The following is a 17,588-nucleotide window of genomic DNA, read 5'->3' as shown; positions in this document are numbered from 1 at the left end:
TAGGTATACAGAGCATATATAGGAACTATTATCGTCGGTTAGAGAATATACGGCACTAGATATATTTAAGAAGTAGCACGGCAATATTTCGGCCACAAATCGACCACTCCCGCCTAAGGGAATAGCATAAGTTAGATATCTATACGTCAAATCTGTAATGGCAATCTAAGGGACAGGCTAGAGACCTGTGACTAGGCAAGACTTCGGATGGTAATCAAAGAGTAGGAAAATCAACCAATAATATGTATGAATAGTAACAGAGACTAATTCTTGAAGAAAACTTTTAGAACAAACGAAACACTGCGTCAAGTCATTCATCCTGACTATTACGTGAATCAGGCACGAATCGGTATCGAATCGGGCACAAACCCCTAGTGTAACTGAGACAAGATCGGGTTGCCCAAGGGAATACAAAGAGAAGTTAGTTGCTTCTTACCGAAGCTCACCCTCTTTGACACGAGCCCCGTGACAAAATCTAAGGAGAGAAGTACTGTAACGGGCCAGATCCCGATATATAGCCTAGTGTTACGGACCTTGCGACGAGGGGCCGCAACTTACTGATGGGCCACCGAGAGCCAACCAAACTGAAGGGGCATGTATTAGCTCTAGGAATCACGTGTATAACGATAGGTACCCAAGGTATCCCTAGGACTAAGGGTTGAGAATAATTGTAGATTATGTGATGAGCAGCCAGAATCAGCCTCTGATTCACTGACATGAACTATACTGTACTTAACCACGATACGGCTAGCGCGACGTACGGACAGGTGTTCTTTCTACCGACACCTACATTACGTCAAAAACACAAGTGCACAGTAAAAGCAATTATGTGACCAGAACAGTATCCTATCCGTTCGTACGGAACAGATCTGGCCTTATGATAGGAATGGATTTCTCTTACAGAGATAGGAAGGACTGGATATATATAGGATACTCTTTACGCATATATATTTAGTTCTTTGCGATTAATCAATCTAAGTTACTACAGTATACCTTTTGGGATTACTCTTTATTCAGTTTTAGTCTTGTGACAAATATACTATAAGTAGGGAAGCTCTTCGGACTAACCTACTTAGTGTACTACCTAGTACCTTCTTTAAAGTTACTCTACAGGATCCGAGTCCATATAAGGCTTAGCACAGTAATAGTATGATTGTGAGTTGATATTTAAGGAGTACGAGTGATAGATATCACGAACAACCAACGACATAGACAACAACTAGTAAGTTGTCCACTAGATCTAACCACTCACCGTGACCAGTTAGCAAAGCGTGTAACACCTAGGCTTAGCCTGTACGATATAATCTATCAGTTCCCCAGGATACTTAGTCGCTACCGGTCACCCCTTTTTCTTACATTTCTCCAAACTTTAGATAAACAGCATACAGGCACCACTTAGTTAAATCAATTCGGCTGTAGCCCTTCACAGCTCCTCTACTTATAGTATATTCATTATAAGACTAAGACTGAATAAAAAGTAATCCTAAAAGGTATACTATAGTAACTTAGATTGATTAATTACAAAGAACCAGATATATATATAAAGAGTATCCTATAAATATCTAGTCCTTCCTTTCCTTGTAAGAGGAGTCCGTTCCTACCATAAGGCTAGGTCTATTCTGTACAAACAGATTAGATATTGTTGTGTGGTTACGTAGGCCCTATTTACCTAGCACTCATACTTTTGGTGTAGTATTTATGACGGTAGAAAGAATACTTATTCGTGTGTTGCGCTAGCTGTGTTGTAGGTAAGTATAGTATAGTCTAGGTTGGTAAATCAGAGACTGATTCTGGTTACTTATTACATAATCTATAATTATTCTTAACCTATAGTTCTGGGGGTGCCTTGGATACCCATCGTTGTGCATGTGATCCCTAGAGCTAATGTATGCCCCTTCGGTTTGGTTGGCTCTTGGTGGCCTATCAGTAAGTTGCGGCCCCTTGTTGCAAGGTCCGTAACAGATACTAAAATTATAAAATTTATAAAATTGTGGGGTACCTTCCAATTTTGTCTAGAAAGGTTAAAGCGTAGGTATAGTAGGTATACCTAGGGTATACCCTAGATTTAATACTTTTTTTCTGTACCTGCTAAATTTTACCCTAGGTACAGAAATCTGTACCCGTACCTGTGATACCCTGGGTATACCGCCCCATTTTTCCAGGTCTAAAAGGTAGTAAAGATTATTCCTATATAGAAACTAGATAGATAAGGGGCGATATATGTGGTATTAAGAGGTAACAGGGTTAAATTAAACTAGGAGAATAAGGATAGAGGAAAAATAATAACAGATAATCAGGGTAAGATAAAAGGTTCTCGTACTACCCTTCATATATAGTTATTAGAAGTACGTTATGTTATATGTGCTAAATAGGGAAAGATAATATATTACTTTTTCTGATACTTCTCATCGTAATTTCCATAGATAGCTGTGGATTGGCACCAGGGCTAATAATGTGTATATGTGAAGTATTTCAGGTAGGGACTAGTGATATTCCCGCAGATACTGGAGGTATATTGAGTTGACGATGATGAAACTGTATGAGAGAGAGAGAGCAAGAGCATATTTAGCTAAAAGCAGAGTGGAGTAATATGGGCTGTAATGGCGGGACAGGTCGCTGCAGCCTACCGTAGTTTTTACTATTGGGTGCACGGAAAAGGTGTGAACTGGGTGACACTTCTGAAGAGACTAATACAGTAGGATGACTCAACCTCCTCGTCGGACGACGAGATCCATCAGATTGATCCTCAACTATCTTACATACACTTACATACAATCGCCTACCTAGGCAGGAGACTACTCAAAACTCTAAGGATGTTTCTTCTATATTATTTGTCATTCTGTCATGTACCCCGTGATATAAATAATACTGTGTTTTCTAACTAAATTGAATCAAGTTTGACATCTCTATATGACACTAGAAAGCTCCCGGGCATACTTGACATACTCCTTTTGTCCAACAAGCCGACTCTGCCTTCTTATGCCTAGTCTCTCTTCAACCCATCTTCTGCATACATACACCGATTGTGTGCATTAGACCTTTTATGAATACACATCAACTCCAACAGCTCCTTTCTTTATGAACTGAATGTACGAGGTTTTCGAGTCACAATGTCTCAATTCCTGAATCCCTGGCCATAGAATTGGGTCTCAAATCTAAGTTCCTTGCATAAATAGGTATGTGTTGAATCAAACAATCGACGCATGAACACTTCATCCACTCACTACTCCTGAAAATTTCTTCGAATCCCAAGCTCTCAATCCTCGTCCTTTCGGCAAGTGATAGCCGCAAACCACTTTATATACAAAACTTAGACGTAGCTTACCTTGACACTGTTGGAGGTGACAGAGCTGGAGGTGACAACCTTGTTATTCTGCTTGATGTCAATCAGAGTAGCACCGAAAGGTCCGACCTTAGCGCCGTTGTCAGTGGCCTGTGCTCCGGTAAAGGTAACAGTGCCGAAATTGACAAGGTTCACAAGAGAGCCATCGGACTCAAAGTCCTCAACGATCCACTCAGCATTGACCTCGCCAAGGCTGCCTTCGGTGCTGCCGGACGAGAATGTGTGCGAGACAGACTTCCCGGTGGTAACATTCTCGATAACCGCAGTGCCGGAGGACTTAGATGCAGCAGTTACAGTGACTTTGATGACATCTCCAGCAGAGATTGTAATGCCGGTGAAGTCGTAGGCGTAGTCGGGATACCACTCATACCAGGCATCGTAGCTGACCTTGCCATTAGAGATCGTGAAGTCAACGCCAGTCTGGAGGATGGCGTTACCCCAGGTATCACCGTCGATACCGACCCAGGCAGAAGCAGAGTATGTTCCGCTACTGCTGCTACCACTAGGAACCTTCGGGGTTGGGACGGTGAATTGACCGGTGACAGCAGTATAGCCTGAGCCGATGAGAATAGCGCCGGCCCAGTTGGAGCTATACTCCTCGTGGGAGGTTGCATTAAGATGGAGAAGCTCCTGGGTATCAGGCTTAAAGGCAGGATTGCCGTGGCGCTCTGTCACACCGGACTCGGAGCGAGCCAGACGACGGGCTTCATAACGAGCTTGACGCTTAGCAGTCAGAGGCGCGGCGAAGGCAGCAGTCGCCAGAAGCGTCGTACTGAGAATTGCAGCAGAGAACTTCATGGTGAAGATTGAGATTAGGTTTTGAGAATGCAGATATGTTTGTTTGAAAGGTAGATTAGATAATCACAGTTGAACTCTTGACTGATGATACAAAGTAAGTCACAGGCAAAGATATCAGACTTTATGTACTTCTTCTTAGGTACCAAGAGCATGCATATCCATGAGAAACTAAGCAAGGTCGATTGCTCAGTCGCCTACCATCTTGCGAACGAGCTTCGATGCAACATCACTATCAGCGCAAGATTATTATACGTCGTTCATGATAGAAGAAGCACACTAGAATGGCGAATGCGTGGCACCGTCGGAGGCCGAAACGGAAAGTCACCAGTCTAGATCGCGCGATGCGCTAGTGCGGTACTCGGAGGTTTTATCTGGTGGAAGACTTGGTTAACTCACGGGTAGTAGACATGCCAAGATCACGGCGCTATCAGGTCCCATCTATCCTTTTCTTTCAGTACTACGGATCGAGAACGGTTGGAAAGGACCTTAAAATGAGCCGAGGCCTTTTCAGCGGTAATTTCATTCGACTATAATTAAGTTTCGTCTTCTCGAGCGACTAATTGAAGAGATTGTCTATAAAAATTACGATTCACGTTATAGAGAGAGCTTCCGAGGTGAAGTAATATGTGGCTGGCTGGTTAGGTCAGTCCACAGGCATGATGAGTAGATAGGTTCGTAGAGCATGGCAGGGAGGGGTAAGGCTAACGTTAGCCGCAGGACTTACGTCCCATCGATAACGTAGTTCCTGGCCGTCCCGTACACCCCAAACACCATAGTAAATACCATAATTTAGATTATGACATATCAACCCACGAGAGTCCATGTAAGTTGATCTAACACTCTAGTATTGAATATGCTATAATAAGCCTATCTTAAAGACTAAAAATTATTATGCAGGAATTCAGTTTATATGTATGAACATGCATCACCTTATCGGCGTGTATCTTTAGTAATGCATGTAAATAACTACGTGGCTAACTTATTGATAAACTTAGACTAATCTACACGTTAATAGGAACTAGCATAGCAAAATTTAAGTGATATTATGTTGATTTAGTTAATATATAGCCACCTGAAATATCGCGTTTGCTATGGTGGTTAGGGTGTACGGGACGGCCGGGTGTACGGATCGGCTAGGAACTACGTTATATTGCACCTTCTGTGAGACAGGTACGTCATCCTTTCTCCTATTTTGCAGGAATTTCCGCATATTTAAGTCATGCCATGGTCTTAAGTTATAACCACAACGTTACTGAGGACATTCAACCCTCGTATCCGTTAATCCGGCCATGCATTAGCCACTGGCGCCCGTATAGTTATATTGTCAAATACAGGCAGAGAGTAAACAGCTCTGCAAAAAGACGCAATCCGGATATCCGGCTTCTCCGCACGTTAAAGATGAAGGAAGTCCGTTTTTAGGACGTCGGGAAGTCTCCGAATGGCGATATGCCGACAAAAGATGGGTTATCTCCGGATAAGCTAGCACTGATAGGGTAGCGACCGGCCGTTTAGAACGGAAATTGGAAGTGATTGACAAAAGACAACATCCATGCAACGTTTCTGTGGCGCACAGGCTAAAAAGGTGACCATAAGGTATCGATTGCAAAATGAACCAAGCTTTTGACGTGCAAATGTGCCGGGCGAGCTCAGGTCATTGCATCAAATAACCGAATCGTACAAGTTGAAAAAGAATCAAATAATTAGCAGGGAGTCCACCAAACCTTCAGGCAATTACACATAGGCCATATGCCGCGATTCTTAGGTTCTGAGGTTGTCTCGTTAGAGCTAATACAAGAAGTAGGCTTCTACAAAATTAAAATAATCGAAGAACGTGCCAAGACGTGGCCACTTGGACAAAGCTTGCTTGTTACATGGGACTTCATGCCAAGCCAAATGTGAATACTTGACAAGAATGGCGATGATCGGGCACGCTAATTATCTTTGTGAATCATATCCGAGTGTTGTGCATGATGCATAAGGTGTAAGGTGAACTCTTCAAAGTACGATACCGAGAAGTCCTCGAAATTTCGCATGTCCTCAGATGTCCGATGATGCCAAAATATACCATGAGTTTATTCTAAAGTTGTCACGAGTCATGTTTGATAGCCCTACAAAAGGGGGTGTTGTGTCACAACAAGTACAGTGGCGCCGCAAAATTCCGTGACCCCCTTGACTGACCGCTTATTCTGCCATTGAATTATGCCGAACTAAAACCCCCCTAACCCTAACCCAAGGGACCTGGTGCAGCGGGCCTGACTGCAGGGCGGTCAGACTTTCTTAAGTATGGGCAGAATTCGCCCCACCACCCTGACTGCAAGCAATTTCCTTCGTACGATTACTTTCAGATTTTGGTAAGTTCTAAGTCTATATATATTCTCTACTGCATTCAAATCTTAGAAGCTCTAATCCAAGGGACCTAGAGCTTTGGGGCCCAAAGCCCAGCGGTGAAGAACCCTTATATATGGGCAGTATTTAGACCTACCACCCCCAAAGCCCTCCTTTTTCCTGACCCCAAAGCCCAGAATTTCCTTCGTACAGTTTATTTGAAATTTTCAGAAGTTCTAAATTGTTACGGGGCTTGTGTCAAAGAGGGTGAGCTTCGGTAAGAAGTAATCAACTCTCTTTGTATTCCCTTTGGTAATCCGATCTTGTCTTAGCCATGCTAGGAGTTCGTGCCTAATTCGGGTCCGATTCGTGTCTGATTCACGTAATAGTCAGGATAAATGACTTGACGTAGTGTTTCCTTTGTTCTTGAAGTTTTCTTCAAGAATTAGTCTCTGTTACTATTCACACATATTATTGGTTGATTCTCCTCTTCTTTGATTTCCATCCGAAGTCTTGCCTAGATATAGGTCTCTAGCCTGTCCCTTAGTGTTTACTATTACATTTGCAGACGTATAACTCAACAACCAGAGAAGATAATAATAATTGGAGAGTATTTTCAGAGTACTTAGAGTCTAGAAAAAAAATATATGAGCAGTGAGGGTGGTGGGGCGAATTCTGCCTATACTTAAGAAACCCTCACCGCCGAGCAGTGAGGCCCGCTGCTCCAGGTCCCTTGGGTTAGGGAAGCCATGATGTCAACAAATGCACGTAAAATGGGGGTCTGGTAATTTCTAGGAGCAACGTTTCTCTTCATAGTCGATCTAATAGCTCCTGGATATCAAGCAAGGCCGGTGTTATGATTACATGTGTCGCAAGGGCGGAGGGAAATAAATGTCGGTGTAAAGAGTATGCAGATCATAACTATATGAAATAGGTTGCATGATGACAATCAAGTGATTTATCATATGCAAGTGATGCATATTATAATATTGTTCTATGATTTTGTGGCCGGAAAGTTCTATTCCAAGGCTAAATGTGCCATGTGTACAGTTTTTAGTGGCTGCTATAGGATCCTACTATATGATCCTCCTGAGTGCTGAAAGATTCAGAAATAACTAGGTCGTTCCCTGGAAAATTCAAAACAACAGGTATAAGAAAGCCCTAGTCCTCTCAACCCTGGTTTCGTGTAGTGTGTTCTTTCTAAATCTCTACCTTGACCGGGTTCTATCACCTGTTTATGTCATAGTTTCTTATAGTCACTTACTTAAGATGAGTTGGCAAGGTACCATTCTGTGCTATAACTTTGAGTATATTGCACGAGCTTTAATACCTAACACTATTAGCATATATCGACAGCTCTCTCATAGGGAGTGGAAAATTCGATGAGGCTGCTATATCTTCAGTAACAGATGGCCAACTATGGGCGGGTAGCTCAGGTTTCAGTGTAAGGCATCACACCATTTATGATACACTCATAAAAAATGACTTTGGTGGCTAAAATATTGAATTTTTTATAGCTTAAAGTTGATGAGATTCAGAGCCTTATAGACGGCTTTGGGAATCCTGACCCTCTATATTCTAACGGGTTGCATGTCGCCGGCCAGAAATATCTCGTTACCAAAGCAGATGATCGAAGTATTTATGGCAAGAAGGTAAGATGCAACTAATGTACCAATGTTGTATAGTATATTGAAAAAGCATGGTTTTAGGGCAAAGAGGGTGTATGTGCGGTCAAAACAAAGCAGGCTGTGATTGTTGCGCATTATTCTAAATTGGTGCTTCCTGGAGAGGCTGCAAGAGTTGTTGAGTCGTTAGCGGACTATTTGATTGGACAAGGATACTAGGATAATCCCTCGCGATACACGAGGCTGCAACCTCAAGGTGGTCTGTTCCAAACCCAAAAAAACGAAGTCTCCAGTGTTGATCCTTAGTGTTTGTAATTGTTTGTGAAAATTAGGTTACGGACATGCTAGATATCAGCCATGTATAGGGACTGCAACCACTGATTGGCCACCGACAGCCAACTGATTCATCAGTCACCAGGTCACGTATAAAATCCAACACCCAGACAACCCCAGATTCATGGAAAAGAGGAACCACGATCATGCTCAGTGGGCAATACATGATTCGCCCTAAGCAGACCGCGCTGATGGTAAACGTTTTCTATTATATAAGTGACTATCTATAGTTACTGGATTTCCTCTGCACCAATAATCGCCTTTCGGACAAACATAACTTATGTGTACGCCGCTTTCATGTCGTTTCCTAGGTGTGTGCGCAGGAGTATATGCAGTAGTAGGAAGCGAAGGATATTGTTCATATAATTATTTTGGTTTTTCTTCTTCAATCATACCTTGCTACTCATATATAGCTTTGCTCCAGAGACGCTCGCCTGGTTATAACTTGACAACCATTCGAATACACAATACTCCGGTACACATCACTTCGGCGCTCTGCCTGGCACCGCTCTACGATATACTGAAAAGGACTTAGCCAGTATACAGCCTGTTAGACAATTTCACGGTTGAGGGACAGATATTTAACGTTTAATATTACGACCACCAGTTAGTTATGCGTAACGGTAAGCTTACTCTAGCCAGCAGCCTTTGCCATCTATAACAGACAGCACTCTGCTGCGGATCATGTCTGAGATAATCTCGTAATTTGAAGGGGCTAGATTGAGCATCATCTTGGTCTGACCATTCGGAATTTATTATTAAGATCTGCCAGCAACAAGGGACGAAGGCTTCCGAAGTGGGATATCGAGGTGTAGCAAATTACAATTCATCACACTCCGCTACATATCCAAATTACTCAACGTAAAAAACAATACACAATCCCTTGACAGGGGTACTCTGGGCAAACTCCCAGTAGAGACCAGTCTGTCTTAACAACTAAGGTTTGAGAAACAATCAAAGAGTGAGATACTTCGTACTCCTTCCTATCTACATTAATTATTCCAGGTCTTTTCGCGACACTATAATTCAAGGATACTTGGTATAACAGTATAATCTGTTAATTGTAATCAAGGTTCTATGAAATTACTATTAGTATATCTTCCTTATAAAGTCTAAATAAAACTAGAAATTTATTAAAAGTTCAGTGTTACATAGGACTAATAGTTGTAAAAGAATTGTTTACCCTACCAGTATCATAACGATATTCTTCATCTGGCTATAGTGTCTGATAGAATACGAGGGGTTGACAGAAAATTCAAATTATCTCTACTGCGAAATAAAGCTTCGGCAGTGATGGCTTGGCAAACTTTGCCTGATAGGTGTGTGGTGTGCTTCTAGGTCAACTACTCCTATAATTCTTAAAGCCTATTTGTCGTAATTTGTAGAAGCGATGAAGATGTACTATACTGGAGAGGGTTTAAGTGTTATAATATGGAATGCTGTAGCCACGGAACTATATCGGGCATCCTTTATAAGTGATACTACGAAAAGATATTAAAAAGGTGAAGGGCCTACCTGAGTGTATTACCTTCCTAGTGTATCTGTGACGAACCTGGCCGCTGTTGCCTGCGTCACCTGATACGTCACGTGCCTAGACACCAGCTCATGTACGATAGTTGCGATGAGAGCTCTCTCTCTCTTCTTCTCTTCTCTAGTTTTGTTACTTTTCGTCAAAATACTACAATATTTCAATATTCGAGTTCTCACAGTATCTATTGAACCGCGTCTTATTCGCTTAAAGAGATATCTCTCTGGCCTAGATTATGAGAAAGTGGTATTTGCTAGTTGGAAGCCATAAGAGTTAGCATTCGATCAGTCTGATCACTGGATATCATCTTTCTGCGGAGAAATTGACTTCTGCTATACATAACTAAGATCATGGTTGATTTCATCGAAGATTCACGGCCCGGCCATCCTCAAGTGATAATGTCCTCAAAAGACGAGACACTTTATACAGTAGCCGCAGTTCTCCAAGAACTTGTTGAAGGCAATCAAACATTGGCAAGTCTGAATTCAAGGCTTGTTCGTTCATCTGAGCTAAATTTTCCAAGATCCTGCGAGACAATAAATTATAGAGACTGCCAGGGCCACAAAAAAAGCCAATTCACTTTCAGGGTAACCGACAATCCTCTCAATATTTCTGGTGATTCTAAATACGCCAGTAATGTGATCATCAGGTCAGAGAAGTATATTGACTGCATCATAAATTTGGAACCATCCTGAACAGTTTGCACAGATACCCCTTCGATATTCGAATATTTGACTAGGAAGTATGATTACAGGCTTGACGATGAATCAAGTATAGCCTGACAAGACCAAATTACATATGTATCTTTGTTTACTGTAGTAAAATAACGATTTTCTGTTTCACAAAATTGTAAGATTAGAACGTAGAAGACCTATTACTTGCAAGTTCTAGAAGGTCGGCTTCCATCAAGTTCAAGTTCAAGCTGCACTTAATCTTTATCATAACATTTTGCCAAGAATTACCGTCCAAGACCCTTCATCAAGAGTCTAAACACAGGCATTGGTCTCACCAATAGGAAGACAGGCTCCGGTCAGGGGAATGGTGCCAATCTCGACACCATCCGCATTGTAGACGGAGTGCTGCTGGGACCGGGTCCCACCGATGCGGCCAAAGCCAGTGGCAGAGCCCACAGCATCACGGAACGCATTGGTGCAAGTTAGCTGGCCAGCGGGCTTAGCATCATCGCAGCTGACATCGCCATTTTTGGCAAATCCAACAGATCCCACATCATTGTCTCCAGTGATCATGGCCTTTGCGCAGCTATTTCACAGGTCAGTGGGCAATTCTCAGATTTTCTAGGGAATAAAAAAACACATACCCATCTTCGACCAATTTGTTACAAATGTCATCGAAAGAGTCGTTACTAAAGGAGGGCAAAATACTGCTGCATGTAGTACCACAGCTGGCAAGCTTGACAGGATCCGCGACAGAGGCCCAGTCAGCAACTGCCATAGAAGGGAGCAGTGCGACAGCAAAGGAGGTGAGGATAATGGATGCGTGCATTTTGATTTGTTAGACACGGGTTTCAAAGAGAAGTAAAGAGCAATTGTTGAACAGGGTGATTTAATTCAGACTGAGAAATTTCCAGCTATTTATGTTTTTGGAGTACAATAAGCCCTGGGCCAGAAACAAATGCTTTAGATCGAGTATTTGCCTTCCCCGTTGGTCAACCCACAGTCCACTGTATGAAATATCAGTGGGGGCTGAATCTTGGCGGCCAGAGGTTGCCCAAAGACCGAAAAAGTTTGTCACGCAATGCCCGAAAGCCGGGAAAGCCCTTCAAACAATATTAGTGTTAAGCACCTTGTCCTCTCTCTTCAGTCAGTGAGCCCTGTTTGCATGCCGAAAACTTTCCCCATATTGAATGCTAATACGGTGTTTCTTTTTGCTCATTAGTATTTTTCTTTAGTAAGGAATAGCAGTTTCATTGACTAGACAAATCCCCAAAATCAGCAGAAAGAAACAATATTCATCGTACGATGTGGGAAGATTTTCTTCGGTATGCAAAATAGGGTGTACCGACCTCCTTTTGGAGATCGGTCCGTTTAGTACTAATACCCGAAAGCCGAAGGATCTTCTGTTCCACTCCTATGCATCTCCACGGTTCAAGATGAAGGAAATGGGGCCAAAATTAGGGTAATGAAATTGATGACAACCAATCTGGGTCCAAAAGACTTGGCATGATGTCACTGGAGTACTGTAGTTGTGTGGCCTAGCTAAACGTTCCTTTATTTCGTAAATAGAATCTTCTGATAACTATAAAATAACCTAAAACTTCCGCCTATTCTGCGAGAACTTATAGGTTCTGATCAGAACCTTGATATTAATATAATCTAAACCCTGTAGTTAATTTGTACAACACGCATTTCTTCTCAGCCATTGTGCGGCAATTTTTGACAACCCGAAAATATTCAGAACTCTTCAACCCTTATGATTATCAATCAGCAATAGAAGAGTCCTCTGTAGGTCAGGGACACCGTGATTTATAAATAACTACGCATCTTAGTTAACCAAACCTGATTTTTTAGTTCAGTCTTCATAGAACCACAAATTTCGGATTATATCTCTGCCGAAAGAGGTAGTTCCAGGGTCGATCCACGAACTGTTCCCTAGTGGGATACCCAAGGATCAGGATACGAGTATATTCAAGTTAATACGGAAGTTTGTTCTTTCTCGGCCATTGGGAACCTCTGTGGATACTGAATGTATTTGAGCATTGAAATGATCTGAAGATTAGGATCAATTTATGAACCGAAAATGAGATTCCAAATAGTATGACTAGTATCTCGCAGGGACGCAGACCTGTGTCTACGATATAACTAAATTCATGTAGGCTCTAGGGCTGTCTTGCAAAATTTGGCGATTTATGACAGACTTTGTGAGATGTGCAGACAGGAGCATGATGAAGAAGCGTGATCAAGACTCAGATTAGGCACAATATTCGTCAAGGTGGTTGAAATTGTCATGCGCTTTCTGAATCTTCTCATGCAATGTATCATAGCTCTTTTGGAATGAGACCGTAGCCTCATTCATATCTCGGCATTTCTCCAAGAGAAGGTCGCGGTATCGCTTGGTAGGTTGGCCATCAATTAAGGTAGTGAATTTCTAGGGAGCTTACTGTCCAATATTTGTGCAAATTGGTGAGAGAACCATCAAGCTCGTAATCTGGGCTCTTCTGACTTGCCTTTAGGATCTTAGAGCATGCTAAAGCTGGACTAGTAAGAATATCGAAGTAGCGTATTCCAGAAGCTGCAGTCTGATTGAAAATCATTATCAGCGACATCCACGTATTCAGAGGAAAGGCAGAACTTACTTCACTAAAAGCATCCGCGACAGCAGAGCAAGATCCGCTTTCCTATTAGAAACGACCAAGATTAGCAAGGGAAAGGCACCAGGGAGCTAGACTTCATTCCATTCTAGACCATGCTTATTGTGCCCATATCGCAATTTCCGGGCAGCATATGATAAGGTAAGTATAAAGAGGCGGAAGCGATGCATCGACGGGCACAGAGTGTGAATTCTAGTACCCTCATGCAGCAAGTAATCCTGCCTAGGAATATATTCTCCACTCCTCATCCGTTGCTTCAATTGTCGCACAGGAATCATCGATCACTGGAAGAGAAACATGACGGTGACGTCGACTGAAATCCTACGACACAAAAATCTTTGGCGCTATCGTCAGACTAGCTAGCTGTGTCAAGGCAACTATTATTGTATCTCAGCATCAGTGAGTAATCTTAGGAAAATTTATATCATAGTATTACTGTATGATAAATGTGCTTTAGGAATGTATCAATTGCTAAATATTGGATTTATGCCTGTTGGCCACGGGAAATATGAAGAGGCGGGAGTGATGTATGACGGGCAATAGAAAGATACGTTGACGTGTTTGAACGTAATATCCCGAAATAGTGATCAGTCTCTATTAACTTATCTTTCGACTTCCGCTATTAATAAAGGAGATTTGAAGAGGCTTCGTAATCTAAGAACTGTATCTATAGCGTTTAATCTTAAGGCAGCATACGTACACATATAATACCCATACTTTATGACTTCTCTTGCAGTTATATGTACCCTCATAGTTGGATGCGGTCTCGAGGTACCTTTACCAGAGTTATAATTCCTTAAAACAGGCCCTCTTCTACTTCCGTACAAGTTGTGGGACTTTCCTTCTGGCGGCGCTAGTATTTTTCATACATCAAGTTACATGATTGTTTACTATCCGTTTATTCCCCTTGTCACTACTTTTGTTTTATGTACCTTTCTGCTGCCAAGACTTCCACCAAAATTAGTATCTTCCCAGGTAACATGATTATAATGAAACAAAAATCCATTATAGCTATCTAGATAGGAGATTTGATACAATTTTATATTTTATTTCCTATCCAGACGCTCGTGTGGATGATCTTGGCGTCAAAGTAGTAATCAGCGGAGTTCCCAGTCGTTCGTGTCGACATTTAATTTGCCACTTTAATATTTGTAATTTTTGTTTGAAAAGTGCGATCAAATAACGAATGGAATCATCTTTATTTCTACTGCTCTTAGGTGATATTCAATAAGTGGATTGGGAGCGACGGTACTCGAAAGTGCAGGTACCTGATAGCCGTTTAATCATACAGGGCATTTCATGTCATCGGGATGGGGGTTAGCCTGCTCTTCTAGAATCGACCCATCTTAGCATTTTGCCTATATCAACCACTTTTCCCCACTCCACTAGATAAGGTGTTATAAATACTATACATGTACGGAAATTGTCTAGCTTTTGCTGTGAGCGTCGTGAGGATGACTAACCACATTTGTAGCATCTGAAGACAAATCATAACAGATACGCGGACGCGGCGGCTTGCTCAACCTCTTAAAGAATCGATTAACTCCTCGCAAATAATCATCATACCTCTGTAATCAGTCGAGCAAAGCCATGACTAGTCTCCACGTTCCAGTTAATGTTGTCTACGGAATGACCTCAACAGAAATCTGGCCACGCGGCTCGATTTACTGATTGAAGAGAAGTTAAAGACAATGATCACGCGATCCAGGGCAAGTTGAAATGTTCCCTGAGGGTCCCGATACGAGGCAGTTACAACACAGGATTGCAAGTTGGACCATTTTACCGTACACAGCACATATAAATATGGAAACTTGAGTGACCAATCGCTTGTTAGCTGTCAGTAACCACTCCATGCGCTGGAATATTATCTTTCCAGGCCTCTTTAATCGCTTTAACCTCCTGCTGAGTTCTTTCAATGCTATTCATCGCATCCTTCCAAGGCTTCCTGCCTCTTCCAGAGTCAAAAAGCCTATACACAGCTGGTGCATTAATGCCATTTACCAGTAGCTTATACAAGTCCCTGTTTCTCCACCAAAACCTCCACCCCGCCCAACCCCATGTTTCCAATCTTTGGTGGATCCCTGTGCCAGCTACCAAATTCATCCATTCGTACGCTGCTTTGTCATTAACCCTGAATCCAGTATAAGGCATTGGACCTCGCTCGAGTGACTTCACTACGAACTCATAGTGTGCATCAATTTCCTCCTTCATTGTTTCTTTAGACGGTAATGGGTAGCTACCAGACCAGAGGGATGCTAGGGCCATTGTTGCCAAGTCGTATTGAACGAAAACACTGCCATAAGCAGTGAGAATAAATCCCAGAATCGCTAAAGAACTTGGATACCTTTCTGAAAGCAGACCGTAGTACAATCTCGGATAATGTTCATTAGCTTTGCGGAACTGTGCGTTGTTGAATCTTTCAAACCGGTCCGATGCGAATGCTGGGTCCGCAGGGTTGCCAGCGCCGTCAATAATAGAATAATCATGACGGTACCCCGTGCAGAATATGATGGCATCCAAATTAGTAATTGTCTTATCTCCACAAGCCACAGAGCATGGCCCTATTACTTTGTGGATCTCTGGCACGGCTTCAACAATACCGTCTCTTAATTGGTAAGGTAGGTGATCCGAGACAACCAAGCCCGTTGGGAAGCAGACTCCGCGGCCACTACTCCAGGGTCTGGCAAGCGACATATGGGAAGCCAGGAAGGGAAAGACTGCCTTTTGTGCACTTCGAGTCGCTCTACTAATAAGAGCACAAGCAAACCGCGGAGAGAAGCTGATGAGGCTTCTGAAAAGGCTCATCATTCGTCGGGTAATGTAGTGGTCGTGTGGCCGACCCCGAATCATTCGAGGTACCTACAAAATAAGTGAATCTTTTTAACAAATCGAAGTTTAATAGGACAAAGAATGAGCGTAAAGGACATGGGTAAATACATCTAGTATTACTTACCACAGTGAACTCACTTCTATGGCTGAGGTACAGCTTCATCGCGCCGATTTCCTCCAAGAATTGGAGCGTATCAGCCCCAGTAGGGCCGGACCCAACAACGAGTACCCTTTTCCCCGAGTATTTGTTCAGATCTTTCAACTCCTGTGAGTGAATGATGTCACCAGTGAACGTCTCTATACCCTCAAGTTTTGGTTGATGTTTAATTCTGTTGGTGCCAATCGCAAATATGACTCTACCGAACCGCTTTATTTCTTCCCAGTTAGTCCTGGTATTCCTGGTGAACACTAGCCAGGCGTTGTCATTCGCATCGCGTCTGACATTTGTCACCAATGTGCTAAATTGAATACATTGCGTAATATCGAAATGTCTAGCATATGATTCAAGGTATTTCTGATAATCCTTAGCTGAGGGATAGGTCGGGTAGTCTATATACCTTGTGAATACTCGAGCACTCGGCGCTGTCGGTTCGGAAATTTTCTTACCATTAGGCATAGGGAAGTCAGTAAATGAGCTCTGTACGAGTGTGATCTTTAGCCACTTGGAAGATTAAAATAAATTATATCAGTGTGGTGCTATGGTGCCACTTACAACTTGCTTTGAAAATTGGGCTCTCGTTCCCGAGAGGGCTGAGGTCTGACTTGGGTCTAGAGACACATGCCAGATTCCACCAACATACTCATTTTTCTCAAATGCCTGAACTTCTAGGCCCTGCTCCATGAGATTTTTCATCGCGACGAGGCCCAACGCTCCTGATCCAACGACGCAAACTTTATTTGCACCATCCAGTTCATCCGTGTTCAGTTCCATGTCCAATCTGAGTTAAAGCCCATGAGGCCCAGTCACAATATGGGAGTAAAAAGGATTAGTGAACACGTTCGAAAAACCCGTGGTGTGTGGCTATTAGCGAGAATTTGATGAGCTTGGGACAGTTCATCAAATTAAATATGTGGACGAAACATTTTAAGTAGTCAGTCATAATGGTCACATGAACCAAGTGTCCGAGTGACGTCGCCATCTTTTGACCATGGACTTAGCATGAGACAAGGGTTTCATCTGCCGATCAGAGTACACCCGCTACCTCTTACACTGGCACGTAATATCCATCATTGGGATAAATACAGTATAATTTCAGAAATATTACTCGAAAATTGGGTAACGTTGGACAGTAATGGGTTGCACATGTAGTATGCCGCCGCAACGTTGCCATGATCCTCGTGCATATGGTATTCAGGGGCAATGTAATGTGGATGAGGCGTTATTGTTGACTGTTGCCTTCAGTAAAACCTAATACTTATACATAACTTGCGAGGGGGTATTTAATACTATCGACAAATTGGCGATAGGTAGGAGCAAGG

At 42.5% G+C, this 17,588-nt stretch overlaps 4 protein-coding genes across 4 annotated transcripts; 1 reads left to right on the top strand and 3 right to left on the bottom strand.

The window, feature by feature from the left end:
* Window positions 1-3,310: 3,310 nt before the first annotated feature.
* Window positions 3,311-4,141, bottom strand: N7533_010406 (A4/G1 family peptidase; the record flags this gene model as incomplete). Its single annotated transcript, XM_057107056.1, has 1 exon — window positions 3,311-4,141. One exon carries the CDS (start codon window positions 4,139-4,141, stop codon window positions 3,311-3,313), a length of 831 nt encoding a protein of 276 aa, XP_056956273.1.
* A 3,670-nt stretch (window positions 4,142-7,811) lies between these two features.
* On the top strand, window positions 7,812-8,310 carry N7533_010405 (profilin; the record flags this gene model as incomplete). The annotated part of the gene is made up of 3 exons (XM_057107055.1): window positions 7,812-7,910; window positions 7,984-8,118; window positions 8,176-8,310. Coding segments are annotated over 3 exons (369 nt in total), but the record flags the coding sequence as incomplete, so codon positions are not given.
* Window positions 8,311-10,938: 2,628 nt separating this feature from the next.
* Window positions 10,939-11,455, bottom strand: N7533_010404 (uncharacterized protein; the record flags this gene model as incomplete). The annotated part of the gene is made up of 2 exons (XM_057107054.1): window positions 10,939-11,212; window positions 11,271-11,455. The coding sequence occupies 2 exons, from the start codon at window positions 11,453-11,455 to the stop codon at window positions 10,939-10,941; spliced, it is 459 nt and encodes a 152-aa protein (XP_056956271.1).
* A 3,655-nt stretch (window positions 11,456-15,110) lies between these two features.
* On the bottom strand, window positions 15,111-17,040 carry N7533_010403 (uncharacterized protein; the record flags this gene model as incomplete). The annotated part of the gene is made up of 3 exons (XM_057107053.1): window positions 15,111-16,139; window positions 16,234-16,600; window positions 16,910-17,040. 3 exons carry the CDS (start codon window positions 17,038-17,040, stop codon window positions 15,111-15,113), a joined length of 1,527 nt encoding a protein of 508 aa, XP_056956270.1.
* Window positions 17,041-17,588: the final 548 nt, after the last annotated feature.

The sequence above is a fragment of the Penicillium manginii genome (genome assembly GCF_028828005.1).
Source record: "Penicillium manginii strain IBT 31320 chromosome Unknown utg000007l:1.0-2284322.0:1.0-2285126.0, whole genome shotgun sequence".
In the NCBI taxonomy this organism is placed as follows: Eukaryota; Fungi; Ascomycota; class Eurotiomycetes; order Eurotiales; family Aspergillaceae; genus Penicillium; species Penicillium manginii.
Note: the sequence above shows the minus strand (reverse complement) of the source record. Positions and strands in the feature narration are given on the sequence as shown.